This window comes from Acomys minous, assembly GCF_964271855.1.
Source record: "Acomys minous genome assembly, chromosome: 6".
NCBI classification, from domain to species: domain Eukaryota; kingdom Metazoa; phylum Chordata; class Mammalia; order Rodentia; family Muridae; genus Acomys; species Acomys minous.
The window spans coordinates 126,989-143,243 of record NC_140487.1 but is presented as its reverse complement, the minus strand read 5'-3'; the positions used below and the strand labels follow the sequence as shown (position 1 = coordinate 143,243).

General features: G+C 49.6%; 1 protein-coding gene and 1 pseudogene across 4 annotated transcripts; both read left to right on the top strand.

The window, feature by feature from the left end:
• The first annotated feature begins 3,081 nt into the window (after positions 1 to 3,081).
• LOC311600294 (large ribosomal subunit protein uL22-like) lies at positions 3,082 to 3,658 on the top strand (annotated as a pseudogene). Its single transcript has one exon. The product of its transcript is annotated as a large ribosomal subunit protein uL22-like (transcript).
• A 193-nt stretch (positions 3,659 to 3,851) lies between these two features.
• IRF5 (interferon regulatory factor 5) lies at positions 3,852 to 16,128 on the top strand. Of its 3 annotated transcripts, none has more exons than XM_084786785.1 (9): positions 3,852 to 3,869; positions 8,925 to 9,130; positions 12,694 to 12,883; positions 13,249 to 13,307; positions 13,746 to 13,779; positions 14,116 to 14,373; positions 14,592 to 14,984; positions 15,068 to 15,186; positions 15,399 to 16,128. In XM_084786785.1, exons 2-9 carry the CDS (start codon positions 8,936 to 8,938, stop codon positions 15,642 to 15,644), a joined length of 1,494 nt encoding a protein of 497 aa, XP_084642911.1. In that variant the 5' UTR covers positions 3,852 to 3,869; positions 8,925 to 8,935; the 3' UTR covers positions 15,645 to 16,128. The 3 variants fall into 3 exon arrangements, with proteins under 3 accessions (XP_084642911.1, XP_084642910.1, XP_084642909.1); XM_084786784.1 differs by lacking the exon at positions 3,852 to 3,869 and adding an exon at positions 3,909 to 3,927; XM_084786783.1 differs by lacking the exon at positions 3,852 to 3,869 and adding an exon at positions 4,292 to 4,408.
• Positions 16,129 to 16,255: the final 127 nt, after the last annotated feature.

Here is a 16,255-nt window from a genome sequence, read left to right as displayed (position 1 = left end):
CTCTAGCTTGAGTGCTCCAAGTGTTCAGATCTCAGGTACTTGCCCCCACCAGAAGCCTGCAGGTTGTTTTGTCTTGAGCCAGGGTTTCCTGTAGCTTAAGCTGGCCACCAACTCACTGCAGAGGCAGGGGTGATTGTGAACTTCTGACGCCCTGTCTTATACCTGGGATTTCAGCTATGGACCAGCAGGCCTGACTAAGATGTTCTCTGTTTTAAGGGAATAAACTGGGCAGTGGTGCCACATACCTTTAATCCCAGCACTTGGGAGGCACAGGCCCTGAAAATCTCTGAATATGAGGCCAGCCCAGGATACAAAGCAAGTTCCAGGACTGCCAGAGCTACACAGAGAAACCCTGTCTTGAAACAACCAACCAACCAACCAACCAACAACATAACAAAAGAAAGAAAAGAAAAAGAAACAAGTCATCTGTAATCCTAGCATTCTTGAGGCTGAGATAAGAGAATTGATTGCAAGTTCAACATTAGCTTGAGAGTAACTTTCTGTCTCATTAGAATGAAAGAGGAGGAGGAGGAGGAGGAGGAGGAGGAGGAGGAAGTGTGGGTGGTGGTTGGAGAGATGGCTCAGCAGATAAGGTTGCTGGCTACCGGGCCTGACAACTTGATGTTGATCTTCTGGACGCACATGATGGAAGGAGGGAACCAATCCCTGAAAGCTGTCCTCCAACCTTCACACTTGCACTGCAGCATGTATGTTTGTGTTCCTATACACATACATGCACAAGCATGCACACACACACATACACACACACACACACAAATAAATATAATTTGAAAAAATATATCTAAAAGAATGAATGAAGCCAGATGTGGTGGCGCACTCCTATAATCCTAGCACTCAGGGAGGAAGAGGCAGGTGGATCTCTGAGAGTTCAAGGACAGGCTGGTCTACAAAACCAGGACAGCCAAGGCTACACAGAGAAACCCTGTCTCTAAAAACAAAACAAACAAAGACAAAAAAGAAGAAGAAGAAGAAGAAGAAGAAGAAGAAGAAGAAGAAGAAGAAGAAAAGAAAACAGAAAATCAATCATTTCTCACACACCCCTTTCTTTTTTTTCTCTGTGTTAGCCTTGGCTGCAAACTCACAGGGATCCGATCCGCCTGCCTTTGCCTCCCAAGTGCTGGAATTAAAAGTGTGCACCACCACACCTGGCTCACCACATCCTTTTCTACTGTTTATTTCCCGTTTGTCTCTATGCAGTCCAGGCTGGCTTGCAGTTCAGTATGTTGAGGCCTCAGTTGCCGCAGCGCTAGACATGTGCTTCCATGGCTGGATCCACCCCTGATTTACATTTTTAAAATATGAAACAGAAAGAGATGTGGCTTTGTGGTAGAGTGCTTAGCATCATGAGATGGTGATGTATTCAATAGATACAATTAATATATATCTCCATTTTATATTCAGGCTACAACAAGGGGAGGGGGAGATATACAGAGAGAAGGAAACACAAAACAAGCCTGTAGGCTTCTCTCCACTCATAGAAGTCCAACCCAGACATTCCTGGAAAGGCAGCAGAGGTGAAGGGAGAAGCCAAAACTGTGATCTGCTAGTTAATGCCACTGTATCTTTCAGAAATTCAAGGTTCTAAAATGTGGAGGGTAAACAGTATGTCTAGAATGTATTTTATTTGCTATCTAAAAATGAACAATGGGGCCTAGTAAGATGGCTCAGCAGGCAAAGGAGATTGCTGACAAGCCTGACGACCTGAGTTCAATCCCTGGGCCCCACATGGTGAAGGAGAGAACTGACTACAAGTTGTCTTTCAGCCCACACATGTCTATGTACGCCCACATATATACAGACAAAATAAATAATAAAAATTTTAATTTAACAATCAACTCAATATCTCTTTATTAAAAATATCTCTAGGGCTGGAGAGAGGGCTCAGTGGTTAAGAGCCTGCTGTTCTTCTAAAAGACCTGGGTTCAGTTGCCAGTAATCACAAATCCACTCCTAACAGTCTGTAACCCCAGTTCCAGAGGATCCATGCCCTCTTCTGGTCTCTGCAGGCACTGCATGTTCATGGTGGGCATACATGCAGACAAGCTACTTATACACATAAAAATCATTAAAAACAATTAAGATGGTACAATTATATATATTTAAGCTGCTTGTGATACAACACCAAATCTCAGCTGTTCAAAGAATCAAAGCCAGGAAAATTGTTTGATTCCAGGAGTTGGAGGCCAGCACAGGCCACATAACCTTTTCCTTTAAAAAATTTAAAATCCTAGGGATACAGAGGCAGCTGGAACTCTGAGTTCGAGGCCAGCCTGGTCTACAGAGTGAGTCTAGGACAGCCAAGGCTAGACAGAGAAACCCTGCCTCAAAAAAACAAAACAAAATAAAACTTTTTAAATCCTAAAAATAAGCAAAATATAAAAAATTTAAAATCCAACAAACAAACAATAACTCTTCATAATTAAGATAGGGCAGAGCAGGTAGACCACTTGGTGGCAGAGCATTTGCCAAGTGTGTGCAAGGTACTGGGTCCCATCATCATCAGTAACAAATAAATATAAGGATAAAAAATCACTATAGATCATGAATGATACAACACAGAACTGATCCTCGACTGAGCTGAATTTCAGTGGAAATTAGACATTAAAATCACAAACTGAAATGGGTCATTGGTTAGATAAGGGCACTTGCCACAGAGCAAGGCAACCTGAGCTTGATCCCCAGGACACACATAATGGAGAGAGAGAGAGAGAGAGAGAGAGAGAGAGAGAGAGAGAGAGAGAGAGAGAGGGAGGGAGGGAGGGAGAGAGAGAGAGAGAGAGAGAGAGAGAGAGAGAGAGAGAGAGAGAGAGAGAGAGAGAGAGAGAGATATGGCGCTAGGGGGGAAGTTGTCCCTTGATAGCCATGCCCCCCCCCAACCAACAAATAACACCAAAACACAACAAACCAGAAGCTGACTCAAGAAGTAGAACTTCCCTGAAGAACCGCCTAGAATACCCAGTAATGTGATGCTGACCCAAAAGTTGAAGAGTGGGAGTCAGAGAGTGAAGAATGTTCCTGTGTGAACAGGATGTGTAAAAGTTGAGGCAGGCACTCTCTTCCTGTAAGCAGCCAGAGGTGGCCTGCGAAGATGGTTCGCTACTCACTTGACCCAGAAAACCCTACAAAATCATGCAAATCAAGAGGTTCAAATCTTCGTGTTCACTTTAAGAACACCCGGGAAACTGCCCACGCCATCAAGGGTATGCATATCTGAAAAGTCACCAAGTATCTGAAAGATGTCATTTTAAAGAAGCAATGTGAGCCATTCTGGCTGTATAATGGTGGAATTGGGAGGTGCGCCCAGGCCAAACAGTGGGGCTGGACTCAGGGTCGGTGGCCAAAAAAAGCTGGATTTCTGCTGCACATGCTGAAAAATGCAGAAAGTAATGCTGAACTTAAGGGTTTAGACGTAGATTCCCTGGTCATTGAACATGCCCAGGTGAGCAAGGCGCCTAAAATGGGCCGACGAATTTACAGAGACCATGGCCGGATTAACCCGCACATGACCTCCCCCTGCCACATCCGGATGATCCTCACTGAAAAGGAGCAGATTGTTCCAAAGCCAGAGGAGGAGGTGGCATAGAAGAAGATATCCCAGAAGAAACTGAAAAAACAAAAACTGATAGCACGGGAATAAATTTTGCAAAAAAAAAATAAATGCAGATAAAAATAAATTTAAAAAAAAAGAAAGAAAGTTGAGGCAGGCATTGGCAGCGTTTTTGGAACAGAAGAAGAGGAGGAGGAGGAAGAGAAGAAGAAGAAGAGAAGAGAAGACGAGAAGAAGAAAAGAAGAACCGCTCAAATGGCAAGCCCAGAGTGAAGGTAGAGGCTGGATTGGCAGCGTCATGGTGAGTCGGAGGCAGCGGCCAGATGTGTGGTAAGGCAGAGGAGACAGAGTGGCCCAAGGTATCCTGAAAGGGAGCTCTTGGTTCTGCAGCCTGCGGCCATGGGAAGCGGAGGGCCGGGGGGCTCTCCATCGCCTTAAAAAGCTTTGGAGTGCGGCTCCATTGACGCCTGTGCACAGCGGATCTCCCGCTCTAGGCGGGCGCGGACTGGGTGGTAACAGGCTACGGTGTGTCTAGGGACCCGGTGATGGGTGACTCTGTCTCTCCGAATTTCCGGAGGAGACCTGTGAGGGGCGCCGAGCTGTCTGCGGTCTAGTCCAGGCCCTGGCCCGGTGCTCCTCGCGGTGGGCGGTGGCCGGGTCGGCGTGGGGGGCCCCGGGTGGTTGCAAGGAGTGGGGTGGGGCAGGGCGGGGCGGGGGCAGCACGATACGGAAGTGAGGGGCGGGCTGGACTACCAGCGGGAGGCGCAGCTCGGCCAGGGCTCAGCTTGGCCGCAGCCCCGGGCCGGGGCTCCTGGCTCCCCACGGGCGTACGGCAGACAGGTAGGTCCCGGAGTTGTGAGCTGTGCTGGGCTTCGCGCCCCGAGGGTGGTGGGAAACCTTCGGGGCTACTGCCAAGCCACGGCTCCAACCCACGGCGGCCTGCGCTCCCTGGGCGCCTGCCAGGAGGACCGGCGGAGTCGGGATCCCGCTCCTCCCAAGTGGACACTACGGCAGGGAGCGCCAGGCCAACGCGAAGGTCGCCGCGGCGCTCCACGCCCAGACAGCTCTGAGTGCCGGTTCCGGCCGCCATCGTTTGGCCGGCGTGGGGAAAGCCTCGAGGGCCGAGTGGACATCTTCCTCGCGCCTCTCCAGGGTTAAGAATGTAAAGCGCTCTGGTGCGGGGCCACAGTCTGGCAGGGACCACCGAAGAGCGAGGTTCCTACCCTGACCCTTTCGGCTCACAGCCCTTCTCTCCTCCCCGGCTACACATCACCAAAGAGGTTGAGATTTAAAGCAGTCTCCCTCCCATGGCTCTTAAAGCCAACGACAGGAATTTGTGGGAATAGTTTGGGAGAGACGGTGTCAAATAGAAGCGCCGCCCCTGGACTCAAAAAGGACTCCGAATCGGGGGCGTAATTCTTGGTCTAGTTTCTTGACGGCCAGCCGCTAAACTTAAGAAGGAAACAACTGAGAATCTGACAGTGGCGGAAAAGTGTTAGTAATGTGGCCGAAACTATAGCAAGGAGATGCCCTGGGCTAGCATCCGACCTCGGTGCAGGTGTCTCCTAGACCCCAGCTGTCTCTCGGCCCCCTAAAGAACCCAGAGCGGGTGCTTAGGAGGCTTTCCTGGCCTCCTCCTGGCACAACAGGGGAAGAGCGGATCAGGTATGGACGGACACTAAGCCCCGCGTTCCCGCGGTGACGCCAGGGACTACTGACCCAGGGGCCCCCGGCGTTATGTCCCGGGTAGAGCCTACAGGGATGATCACGAGGGACCAGCCTGGCCTGGACTCCAATATGGGGATAAAGGAACAGGACCAGAAAGGATGTGGGATGGGCCGATAGAGGCTGGAGAAGCTGAAGGTCCTCAGATGACTTAAAGACTAGGGAAGAGGTAGGAAGGAGACCATCCCTTTTAACTAAAAGTCCTACTTCGGGGCTTTCCCTTGCACTCTGGCCTTCCCCCAATTTGCCCCTGGGAGGAAGCTGAGAGGGGTTCTTCCTGCCGCACCTGCTGCCCCAGAATCTCAGCCTGTCTGTGCTCTGAAGGGGGTAGGGCCCTGGGCTTGTCGCTAACCTGGAAAGGGCGGGGTTTATGCTCATGCCTGGCGCAGGTAACCTCTTGAGTTTCCTTGAACTGGGTGTGGGGTTTAGAGCCAGACAATTCGAAAAACAGGAGGGGTTGGAAGTTCTGCCTCTATTAGTTCCGTTATGGTAGCATCTCCCCACTAGCCCTCGGAAGCTCTCAGTGATCTCACTGTTCAGGCAGCCTCTCCTGGAACTTCACCCCTGGAGTGAGCTGTGGGGACTCTCCGTGCCAGCAGGGATTCGAGGGCTGCTTCTGGTCCTAATCATAGGTAGGATGCGTCCTTGGGTCTTCAGCAGTCTATACCCATTTTGACAGGGAAGATGGTGGGGGCTCTGTTGGTTTCTTCTTTACCGGGCTCATAGCCAAAGATCTCAGCCTGGGCTTTGCATCCATCTTACTCCAAACCTCCAGACCCAGATCAGAGCAGCCGTTATTAGACACTGCAATTTAGAACTGGAAGGCCCAGGATCTAACTCAGATCTAAGCCTTTCTTTGGGCAGGTGGGAGCTTCTGTCAGATGGAGGCTGAACTTAGTCCTGCTCAGGGGCAGGATCCTGTGGACCTAGGTGCGGGTGGAGCTTTCTGTGGCAAGGTGAATACACCCTCTCTTGGCCTGGGTGGTCTAGCTTGCTCTGGGGATCCTTCCTTTATGTCCCTGTTCCATCTGAAGGGATTGCCACATCCTAACACTGAGGCCAGAGTAACAATTTCAAAGCTTTTCTCTGAATTAAACATCAAGGACAGAGAACTGCACTGGCCCATGGCTCCTTCTTGTTCCCTGAAGCGTGGAGCATGGGGGTGGGGGGTGGGGCGTTGAGTCTCCTGGTCTCTCTATTCATACCAACCTTGGCCAGGTACAGGCCTGACTTGTGTGGGGGTCAGGGTAACTTGCCTGTCCTCATGTCCCCCTTTCTAGGGTCAGAATTGCCAGCTACTGGTCAACATCACCCTTCATTCTAGGATCAAAGCTTCTTGGGAGCTACAAATAAAGACATAGGTGTTGTCAGTGGGCTTGATGAACAGGGAGTGATCTAGACAATGGGGGTGGGGTGTGCAGGGACTCTTAAATTTTTTCCCTATGTCCCCTCCCTCCATCAGCCCACAAGTCCTCCCAGTGAGTCAGATTTCTGAGTTGTCCCACAGGCCACTTTCATTTCCCTTAGGTCAGGGTGGAGGCTGGTGTAGAAAGAGGAACTAAGTCACTGTCTTCTTAAGCTTGGGGGCAGGGCTAGAAGCCTTTCCACTGTCTTCACCGGAAGCTGGCATTACCATTCACGGGTCACTGACAGCTGAATTATGCACTATTCTGACGTCTGTAGAGGAACATTTTGCTAGCCTGGATGTGGCATGTAGTAGCCACAACCCAAAAGATACTAGGTGGGAATTTCAGGGGAAACTTAGGCTCCATGATGCAAAATCTGAGTAAGCCTGGTAGATTTTGTTCCTTAACCTGCTGAATAAAAGATTGCCTTGAGGGACTGGGGAGATGGCTCAGAAGTTAAGAGCATTGTCTGCTCTTCCAAAAGTCATGAGTTCAAATTCCCATCAATCACACGGTGGCTCACAACCATCTATAATGAGATCTAGTGCCCTCTTCTGGCCTACAGTGTACATACAGGCAGAGCACTGTATACTTAGAGAGAGAGAGAGAGAGAGAGAGAGAGAGAGAGAGAGAGAGAGAGAGAGAGAGAGAGAGAGAGAGAGAAAGAAGAAGAAGAAGAAGAAGGAGGAGGAGGAGGAGGAGGAGGAGGAGGAGGAGGAGGAGGAGGGAGTCTTCTAAGGAGCTGCCAGCACAGTAGCCTCCCTCTTTTCTGTCTCTGAGCCCCACAGTCCATGAGTTCAAGATCAAGAACATGGGTAAGGGAAGGTGAGAGCTCCCCAGGAGTGAAGGTGGTGACGAGGCAGCTCTAGACCTGCAGGCTCTGTTGAGAGGGGATGGCTTTGGCCTGCACTTCCTGCCACCATGTGTGCGGCACAGGTCTGTAAACACTACAGGCTTTTTGTTGTTGTTGGTTTTGTTTTTGTTTTTTTTTTTTTGAGACAGGGTTTCTCTGTGGAGACTTGCCTGTCCTGGACTCACTTTGTAGACCAGGCTGGCCTTGTACTCACAGTGATCCTCCTGCCTCTGCCTCCCAAGTACTGGGATTACAGGCGTGCACCACCACTGCCCAACAACTTCAGGCTTTCTATGCACTGAGTGGATGCAAGAGAAAAAGCAGGAACCGAAAGCGAGGACACTGATGGTTTCAGAATGGTGCCATCTAAGCTGGGTGCCCGTGTTATCTGAGTGGATTAGTGGGATTTCTATGAAGAGGTCAAGGTGGAGGAATGCTTCATCCCTGAGAGAACTAAGGAGAGACACCAGAGCTAAACACGATCTTAGCCAAAAAGCCAAACCATGGCTAAGCGCGAGGTATGAACTCACCTCTAACTGCATTCACTCACTCTGCTCCTGTCCACGGCTGGCTTTTGTTAGAAGCCTGAGATGGGATTCTCGTTTAGAGGATGGGGAAGGGCAGTTTCAGGAAAGGAAGTTGAGTAAAAACAGAGGGAAAGGCCGAGCAGGGACAGGACAGATAAAGCATGGTGAATAGCTCATCCCAGAAAAGTACACGTTGCCCCTGGAAGCCCGCGGTCATGCAAGGGTGCCTCCACAGCGATGGGTGGCCTGACCTGGGAAATAAGGCAACTGGACAATTCTCTTGTGAAGCAGAAGCTGGGTACTGATGGCACCTCAAGAATGGGTGGTCCTAGCCAGGTGGCACACGCCTTTAATCCCAGCACTCCAGAGGCAGAGGCAGGCAGATCGCTGTGAGTTCAAGGCCAGCCTGGTCTACAAAGCGAGTCCAGACAGCCAAGGCTAACAGAGAGACCCTGTCTTGAAAGACAAAACCAAAACCAAACCAAACCAAAAAAAGAATGGGTGGTCCTTCCGGTGTGGTGGTGCATACCTTAATCCCAGCACTCAGGGAGGCAGAGGCAGACATACTGCTGTGAGTTCGAAGCCAGCCTGGTCTACAATTTGAGTCCAGGACAACCAAGGCTACACAGAGAAACCCTGTCTGGAAAAAAAAGAAAGAAAGAAAGAAAGAAAGATAAATGGGTGGTCCACCAAATGAAGGTGTCCACGGCACCCATTATCAGAGAAATCTCCCTCCCCACAACAGAAGTCACGCTGTGTCTGGAAAGCAACCTTGACCTCAAACACCTACATAAAGAGCAGCATCTTGCTGTCAATTTACACTTACGCTTTGCTTTCTCCTGCAGAGCCCTTTGCCATGAACCAGGCAGCCCCAGGAATTCCCCCACCACCCCGCCGTGTGAGGCTGAAGCCCTGGCTGGTGGCCCAGGTGAACAGCTGCCAGTACCCAGGACTTCAGTGGGTCAACGGGGAAAGGAGACTCTTCTATATCCCCTGGCGTCATGCCACACGACACGGTCCCAGCCAGGATGGAGACAACACCATCTTCAAGGTAAGCCTTGGATAAGGTGCTGCCTGGATCTCTGCAGTAGCACCTCCCTAGTACAGAACCCTCCTCCAGTAGGGAGATGCTCTGTCATCTCCTGGAACCTGTCCACTCTGCCATCTACAGTGCTCAGATGATTGCACATCTAGACTTAGGCCCACAAGATCAGCTTTTCTAATTTGTAGCCTAGAGCAAGGTGGGGACAGGGTTAAGGTTAGGATTAGGGTTGAGGCCATCCTATAACTCTTGTATCACTCTTTGCTCTTAATTTATGGTTATGCAGGACTACACATTTAGTACATGCATGTGTGTGTGCTACCACCGCCTGGCCCAACTCATCTCTTAAACACCAAATCTTTTAGTTTTGGTCTGGATTTTGAGTCTGGGTCTCACTATATAATGCCCTGCTGGCCAGACTCCCTTGTGTAGTCAAGGCTGGCTTGCTTTGTCATCTTCCTGCCTCAGCCTCCCAGATGCTGAGATTATAGACATTATAGAGTGTTGTATGTCCAACAACTCCTATGCCTGGACAGGCCCTACTACAATAGTTTTACAATAGAATATACAGTTTAATGTTTAAGGTTTTTGTATAGGTATGTGATAAGCAGACTTGGAATCTAATCACATCTAAGAATGTTTTAATATGTTTTGAGATAGGGTCTCTCTATGCAGTCTTGGTTGGCCTGGAACTCACTATGTAGATTAGAATAGTCTTAAACTTGTGTCAGTCCACCTACCTCTGTCTCCAGAGTGTTGGGATTGCACACATGTGCCACCATGCCTAGCTAACTTTTCAGAGAAATCTTTGGATCAAGGCCATCCTAGCTCATGCTATGACACATTCTGACTGATACCCAGGGGCAGCCCCATCCCCATGCTTTATTTATTGTTTTATATTTCTTGAAATATTCTTATATAACCCAAGCTGGCCTCAAAGCTTGATTTTTTTATTTTAATTTATTTAATTAATTTATTCAGATTACATCTCAAATGTTTCCCCTCACTTATATCCTTCCTCCTTCCCACTTTCACCCTGTTCCCCTCCCCTAGGTCTGTGACCAAGGGGGACCTCCTCCCCCACTATATGGTCATATGCTATCAAGTCTCATCTTATTAGCCTGCTTATCCTTTCTCTGAGTGCCACCATGAGGAAGTGGTCAAATATGGGGCACCAGAATTCATGTCAGTGTCTGTCTCCGCTCTCCACACAACTGTGGAGAATGTCCTGTCCATTGGCTAGATCTGAGTAGGGGTTCAATGTTTCCTGCATGTATTGTCCTTGGTTGGTGCAGCAGTTTGAGCAGACCCTACTGGGTCCAGATCTGCCCATCATGATGTTCTTCTTGTAGGTTTCTAGGACCCTTTGGATCCTTCTGTTTTCCCATTCTCCCTTACTTTCTCTCACCTAATATGATGTCCCAATCTCCTGGTAGTGAAGACTTTCATGGGACATCCCTTTTGGGCTAGTATCCAATTATAAGTGAGTATATACCATGTGAGTCTTTCTGCTTCTGGGTTAACCCACTCAGTATGATCATTTCTAGTTCCATCCATTTGTCCACAAATTTCAGGATTTCCTTGTTTTTAATAGCTGAGTAGTATTCCATAGTGTAAATGTACCACAGTTTCTTTCTCCATTCTTCTACTGAGGGACACTTAGGCTGTTTCCAGGTTCTGGCTATTCTGAATAAGGCTGATATGAACATGGTTGAGCATATGTCCTTGTTGTGTGGTGGAGCGTTTTCTGGGTATATTCCAAGGAGTGGGATCTGGGTCTTGAGGAAGCCCTATTCCCAGTTTTCTGAGAAAGTGCCAGATAGATTCCCCAAGTGGCTGTACAAGTTTGCACTCCCACAGCAAGGAAGGAGTGCTCCTCTTTCAGAGCTTGATTTGATGTAGCTGATTCTTCTGCCCCTGATCTGAAGTGCTTGTATTACAGACATGCACCAAGGCATTCAACCCACACATATGGTTAATTTTTTCTTATTTACTTATTTATGGGGAGTGTCCAGGTACCACAGTATGTGTGTGTAGGTCAGAGGACAATTTACAAGAGTTGATTCTCTCCTTCAACCATGTGGATTCCAGGGATCAAAATCACGTTGTTAGACATGGTGGTAAGTATCTTTGTGTGGAGAGCCATTTTGGTGGCCCACACATACTGATTTATAACCTTTATCTTTTCACCCAATATCAGGATTAACTTTCCTTTCCAATATACGTCTGCATCACTCTTCATGACCATTGAATAGCCTATGGGAAGGGTTCAGTATAACTCAGTCACCTGGTCCCAGTTTTTGGATTCTTCATACTGTTTTCTATTAATGGTCAGATAAGATCTAGAGTCCAGAGTTAAAAATTGTTAGATCAAAGATATGCTGGTTTTAAAAACTTTGAAGTCACTGGGTGTGGTAGCACATACCTTTAATCCCAGCACTTGGGAGGCAGAGGCAGGAGGATTGCTGTAAGTTCGAGGCCAGCCTGGTCTACAAAATGAGTCCAGGACAGCTAAGGCTACACAGAGAAACCCTGCTGGAAAAACCAACCCTCCAAAACAAACAAACAAACAAACAAACAAAACAAACCCAAAAAACTTTAAAACCATATTTTTAGCCTTTATATGTGATCCTTACTGCAATTTATGTGGATATTTCTATATTCTATGTAATCTATCATGATTAAGTTGCTAGGTTAAAGAAAAGAAACACATAACTCTGACATCACCAAATTGCCATGCAGAATAACAAGATCAATTATGGGTGAGGGTCAGTGGTTATGAGGATGTGCTTAGAAAGTGTGACGCTCTGTTCCATTCTTAACAGCAGCAACAACAAAAAATAACAAAAAGCAAGGCATGGTGGTGCATGCTTTTAATCCCAGTACTCGGGAGGCAGAGGCAGGTGGATCTCTGTGAGTTTAAGGCCAGTCTGGTCTACAGAGTCCAGGATAGCCAGGGCTGTTACACAGAGAAACCCTGTCTCAAAACACCAAAAAACAAACAATAATAACAATAATGTTGATGATATCTGGGCCGGTGGTGCAGGCTGATAATACCAGCACTTGGGAGATGGAGACTTGTGGATTAAAAGTTCAAGATCATCCTCAGCTATTTAGCAAGTTTGCAACCAGCCTAGGCTACATGAGGCCCTGTCTCAAGAGAACAAAAACAAGAATAGCAACCCTGATCATTGAAGTATACCCTTAAAGGTGCTGACTCCTTGAGTCTTCTCTGGAACCATCAAAGAGGATCCAAAACAGAGGCAGCTTGATTTGGCCTGCCTGGCTTCCAACCCAGCCTGGATCCAAGTCACAAGCTCTTACTGACCATGTTTTCTTATGTTCCTTTGTGATGGTAGCGCTAGCCCTCCTAGCAACAGTGAGGCACATGGAATTCGTTGAGTTTGTTTGAACCCCGAGGGCTGGACAAGGCCTGGTTATATCCACCTGACACAGGCAAGGCCTTCAGTTTGGCAAGGCTTAGCCTGGTGGCCAAAATGCTCAGCAGTGACTCCCCACCTCAGTGACAGGTAAGGTCTCCTGTAATCTGCAGTCCCCCTTTCCTTTCACAGGCCTGGGCTAAAGAGACAGGGAAGTACACAGAGGGGGTGGATGAGGCTGACCCAGCCAAGTGGAAGGCCAACCTGCGCTGTGCCCTTAACAAAAGTCGTGACTTTCGTCTGTTCTATGATGGCCCTCGAGACATGCCACCACAGCCCTACAAGATCTACGAGGTCTGCTCCAATGGCCCTGCTCCCACAGGTATAATGCCTGGCCCTGTGTGACCACCTGGAAAGCTGTGACTGCTCAGTGCAAGAAAGCCCAAGGACCTTCCAGCCGAGTGCTCCAGAGTGTGCTGGACGGGCTGTGCTAGGTCATATTCCTAGGGCCCCTGGTGCTTCTTCTTCCTTACTGCTGCCCTTGTTCTGGGCTCTTGGCTTCAGGGGAGGCCTTTGGTGCTTCTTTATGCTGCCTCACGTGACTCACTCACATTTGAGCAGCTTCATGAATGACTTGGAATCCCAGGAGTTTGGGCAACCTCTTGCTGCTCAGGTAGAGCCAAGGCCTGCCCTGGCTCCTGTTTTGTCACTGATTTGCTGCTTTGCTTTCTCTCCCTCACCATGCAGAATCCCAGCCCACTGATGATTACCCTCTGGGAGAGGAGGAGGAGGAGGAAGAGGAAGAGGTGTGTGTGGGAGTGGTGAGAAGGGGATGTGCTCACTAAGCTTCTGCTGCCCTGCCCTGCTTTATGGTTGAGCACCCCTTTCCTCTGCAGCCCCTTTTGGGTTGTCATTTGATGATCCTAAAGGAGAAGAACAGAGTGCCCACCTTGTCCCTCCTAGAGCTTTGTTCTTAACATGGTGTTACATGTTGTTTGCCTGACCCCCACAACAGCTGTGCTTGGCGGGGACTACTGCCTGCAGAATGCACACTTGGAAACAGGCATATCCTCACAACCCACTGAGGATGGCAGATCGGGGACCAGCAGCGGTGTCTGGCCTCCACTGAGCTGAAGCTGGGGGATTGATTGCCTTGTATTTGTTGAGCACTGTTCCTTCAGCCTCTGACCAACATAATAACCCATTTTCCCTTCCTTCCTCCTTTGCATGTGTCTTCCCTTCAGCTCCAGAGAATGTTACCAGGCCTGAGCATCGCAGGTGGGGCTGGGAGGTGGTGTGGTTGGGGGTGGGGTGTCTAGCGTAAGAAGTGAAAGGTGCCAGGCTGTACTGGCGCATGCCTTTAATCCCAGCACTTGGGAGGCAAGAGGCAGGTGGATCTCTGAGTTCTAGGCCAGCTTGGTCTACAAAGCGAGTCCTGGACAGCCAAGGCTACACAGAGAAACCCTGTCTCGAAAAGCCAAACCAAACCAAACCAAACCAAACCAAAACAAAGTGATTGGGAGGGCACTGAGAGAAGCTGAGGAGGCAAGTCTGGGACTCAGATGTGGCTCTTAGAGGGGGAACTAACAGCTGTGTTCACTCTGTCCTCTGCAGAACCCGTACTGCCTGGGCCTCCCATAGCACCCTATTCCTTACCCAAAGAAGACATCAAGTGGCCATCTGCTCTCCAGCCACCTGTAGCGCTGGGTCCCCCAGCCCCAGATCCAAATCTGCTGGCCCCTCCCTCTGGAAATCCTGCTGGCTTCAGGCAGCTTCTTCCAGAGGTCCTGGAGACTGGACCTCTGGCTCCCAGCCAGCCCCCTACAGAACAACTCTTGCCTGACCTGCTGATCAGCCCTCACATGCTGCCTTGTAAGGATTTAGATGGGCCAGGCGGGCTGGCAGGGCAGAGCAGCAGTGGGGCTGGAGCAGGGTTGACACACAAGAAGGGCAAAGAAAATAAGCTTTTAGGCCAGTCTTCCTGAGTCAGGGATAAACTGGGGAGGCTGGTAAGGTTGGGCTTACCACCTGGCTGCCTAAGAAGAGCCATGGGGCTCACAACCAGAGCAACCTGATCCTCTACTCCACAGTGACTGACCTAGAGATCAAGTTCCAGTACCGGGGCCGACCACCCCGTGCCCTCACCATCAGCAACCCACAAGGCTGTAGGCTCTTCTATAGCCAACTAGAGGCCACCCAGGAGCAAGTGGAACTCTTTGGCCCCGTGAGCCTGGAGCAAGTGCGCTTCCCTAGCCCAGAGGACATCCCCAGTGACAAGCAGCGTTTCTATACAAACCAGCTGCTAGATGTCCTGGACCGTGGACTCATCCTCCAGCTGCAGGGCCAGGACCTGTACGCCATCCGTCTATGCCAGTGTAAGGTGTTCTGGAGTGGGCCCTGCGCCTTAGCCAATGGCTCATGCCCCAACCCCATCCAACGGGAAGTCAAGACAAAGCTCTTCAGCCTAGAGCAGTTTCTCAATGGTGAGGTCTATCCTATGCTTCTCTTCTGTTCTTCATTCAGGATAGGTTCTAACCTCTAACCAGAGGCCTTAATTTTGATGCAGAACTCATCCTGTTCCAGAAGGGTCAAATCAATACCCCACCACCTTTTGAGATCTTTTTTTGCTTTGGAGAAGAATGGCCTGACCTCAAACCCCGAGAGAAGAAGCTTATTACTGTACAGGTGTGTCTCTAGCCAACTCTACTGTAGCTTGACTATTAGGAGACATGGGGCTGGGCCCTTGGCCCAGGGTAGAGGTGGGGCCCTGCAAGCACTAGGACTTGGTTGTTAAGGCTGGAGACTGTCTACCATCTGCTTCTGGATGTCTTTATGCCCAGCTGGATTGAACAGCCCTGCCACAATTCTCCATGCCTTGTCTCTCCTTTGCTCCCCAGGTGGTACCTGTTGCAGCCCGGTTGCTGCTGGAGATGTTCTCGGGGGAGCTCTCTTGGTCAGCGGACAGTATACGGCTACAGATCTCAAACCCCGATCTCAAGGACCACATGGTGGAGCAGTTCAAAGAGTTGCATCACATCTGGCAGTCCCAGCAGCGGTTGCAGCCTATGGTCCAGGCACCTCCTGTGGCAGGCCTTGACACTGGCCAGGGGCCCTGGCCCATGCATCCAGTCAGCATGCAATAACAAGGCCACAGATAGTGGCTGGCCTGGACTGGTGCAGCTGTGTAGACTGGTATAGCCATGTGGAAGCCCCAGCAGGCCTGGCTGGCTGCGTAGTCAAGACATAGAAGAGAGGCCTGAGGTCACCTTCTCCCTAAATGTCTTTGATGTGAGCATTGTCTTCTGGTGCTCTCTCTTACCTGCCTGGTTCTGAAGAAATGCAGCTAGCAGCCCCAGTGGGAGGGAGGGAACACCACTAGCCTGGGGCCTTCGATACACAGGTCCAATTACCCCAGGGTAGCCAATTTTGATGGCTGCCCCAATTCTTTAGTAAAAAGTGCCAAAGAGTGTTGTGGGCCTGAGTTGAAGGTTCTCTAGTTTGAGACATCCTTCTGACAAAGAAGTCACCAGGCACTTGGGGCTGGTACTTACTCTCCTCCAGAGCTAAGAAGCTGGGGTAGAAAGTAGAATTTAATATATTTTTGGATTAATAAATGTTAAAGGTGGATTTACCTGTTTCTTGACTGTTCTGTTTCCAGTGCCAGTAGCTTCACTGTTTTACCAGCCTGTTCAGTTGCCGGTCCACCTTGCTCCAGTATCTGCTCTCTGGCAGGGGTGCCCTGGCACAAGGGTTG

Coding starts and splice junctions, on each gene's coding strand:
- IRF5 (XM_084786785.1), top strand. CDS start 8,936: ATGAACCAGGCAGCCCCAGGAATTCCCCCACCACCCCGCCGTGTGAGG. Junction 13,308..13,745: donor AGGAGGAGGAAGAGGAAGAG/GTGTGTGTGGGA, acceptor TCTTCCCTTCAG/CTCCAGAGAATGTTACCAGG. Junction 14,985..15,067: donor CCTAGAGCAGTTTCTCAATG/GTGAGGTCTATC, acceptor ATTTTGATGCAG/AACTCATCCTGTTCCAGAAG.